The 2099-nt window shown below is 41.2% G+C and overlaps 1 protein-coding gene across 1 annotated transcript in view; it reads right to left on the bottom strand.

Moving 5' to 3' along the window:
- The window catches only part of LOC122349377 (transmembrane protein 25-like), a 4530-nt gene extending 2521 nt beyond the window's left edge, over positions 1 to 2009 (bottom strand). Inside the window, 3 exon segments of the mRNA XM_043245400.1 lie at positions 19 to 184; positions 1571 to 1874; positions 2001 to 2009. Coding sequence (XP_043101335.1) covers positions 19 to 184; positions 1571 to 1874; positions 2001 to 2009 — 479 coding nt within the window.
- Positions 2010 to 2099: the final 90 nt, after the last annotated feature.

Raw genomic sequence — 2099 nt, 5'->3', positions numbered from 1 at the left:
CAGAGATCAGACAGAGACATCTTCAGAGAGGAAGTGTGCTGAGATCACGCTCACACACCTTTAGTCTTGTCCTTCTGGAGGAGGAAGAACACCATCAGAGTGAAGATGAGGAGGGTGATGAAGCCGGCGACTCCACCCGTCACGATCCCGAACACCGGCACCTCCACACGAGACTGAAGGAACTCTGGAGGAACAACATCCAGCAAAAATACTCAAGTATTATTCTCATTCGTTTTTCATTTTCTGTGTGAACGTGTTTAAGAGTCCTTTATTTCTGTGATTTTCAGCATCATTCCTCCAGTCTTCAGAGTCACTTGATCTTCAGAAGTCAGAATAATACACTGATTTACTGCTCAGGAAACACTTCTGATTAATAAATAGTGATGTGTGTGTGTTTGAGCAGTGCTTGGTGAAGCTCTGAAACCTTGATGAATCTTTCGTGTTAAATCGGTGTGTGTTTCTCTCCTCCTCAGTCACGTGATCTCAGTCTTCTTCTTCTTCACTGTTTGGAAATGTTTAGAAATAGTTCACCTCTAGAGGGAGATCTCTCTGAAGACTTTATTGACTTAAAAACTAAATACATAAGCTACAAGAATATAATCATACAGTAATAAAAAAATATTTTTTACATAATTTTTTTTTCAATATTTTAACATTAATTTTGAATGGTATAGAACTGTTTTTTTTTTCATTGCATTGATTCCATTAATATAATAACAGGCAATTATAAGAATTAAAATGTGATCTTGGAGCACAGTCATAAGTTTTGAAACAGATCATAACTAATCTTTCCACTGATGTCTGGTTTGTTAGGATCCAACAACAATCTGAGAATCTCAGGGAGCAAAAATTAAGTTTTGATAAATTGTCATAATAGAGAAATGTATAATTTTGAGTCAAACAGTGTATTGTTGTCTATTTCTATAAATATATCTGTGCTCTTATGACTGTTTCTGTTCTCTAGAGACACATAGAAACCATGTGCTGGTTTTAGTTCAGGATTCATGACGCCTGAAGATCAGAGCTTCTGAACTACAAGCACTGGGAGGAGTTTGTGTCCAGCATCATCCTCACCCTCATCCTCATCCTCATCCTCATCCTCATCCTCATCCTCATCCTCACCCTCATCATCATCATCATCATCCTCATCCTCATCATCATCCTCATCATCACCCTCATCATCACCCTCATCATCATCATCATCATCCTCATCCTCATCATCACCCTCATCATCACCCTCATCATCATCNTCATCACCCTCACCCTCATCATCATCCTCATCATCATCATCATCCTCATCATCACCCTCATCATCATCCTCATCCTCACCCTCACCCTCATCATCATCATCATCATCATCCTCATCATCACCCTCATCATCATCCTCATCCTCATCATCACCCTCACCCTCATCATCATCATCATCATCATCATCATCATCATCCTCATCATCACCCTCATCCTCATCCTCATCCTCATCCTCATCATCATCATCACCCTCATCATCATCATCATCATCACCCTCATCCTCGTGCTGCCCATCACTAGTAATAAAGACTGATGATGTCACCTGTGAGCGTGAGGTTGCTGTGGGCGGAGCCGAGGCTGTTGTTGGCGCTCACGGTGATGTTTCCTGATAGGCTGCTGAGAGTGAGCTGCAGGCTGTGATTGGTCAGCCAGGGGAAGCTGCGTGAGTCCAGGATGAGGAAGTCGGAGCTGTTGGCCAGCAGCTGACCGGACTGGTCCACCCAGCGGATGGAGGCGGGGGGGTTGGAGCGAACCAAAGCGAAGAGAATGAGGGCGAGTCCGGGGTCCGAGCTCTGGCTGTAGTGAGCGTCCACACGCAGGATCTCCGGCTGGACTGAAACACAACTCTACTCAACTCTATACACGTTCTACTGCATACCAAAGTCTCAATATTACATTAAACCAAACTCTGATTTTATATTTATATAATAAACAGCTTCGCTAATACTATAACTTTCATATTAATATATAACATTTGGCATCTTATTCTAATTTATATTAATGTATAACATTATTATCATTAATGTCACAACATCTATAGTAATGTATACCTTTATTTGTATTATTATTAT

This window comes from Puntigrus tetrazona, chromosome 1, assembly GCF_018831695.1.
Source record: "Puntigrus tetrazona isolate hp1 chromosome 1, ASM1883169v1, whole genome shotgun sequence".
In the NCBI taxonomy this organism is placed as follows: Eukaryota; Metazoa; Chordata; class Actinopteri; order Cypriniformes; family Cyprinidae; genus Puntigrus; species Puntigrus tetrazona.
This window is presented reverse-complemented; position numbering and strand designations above follow the sequence as displayed.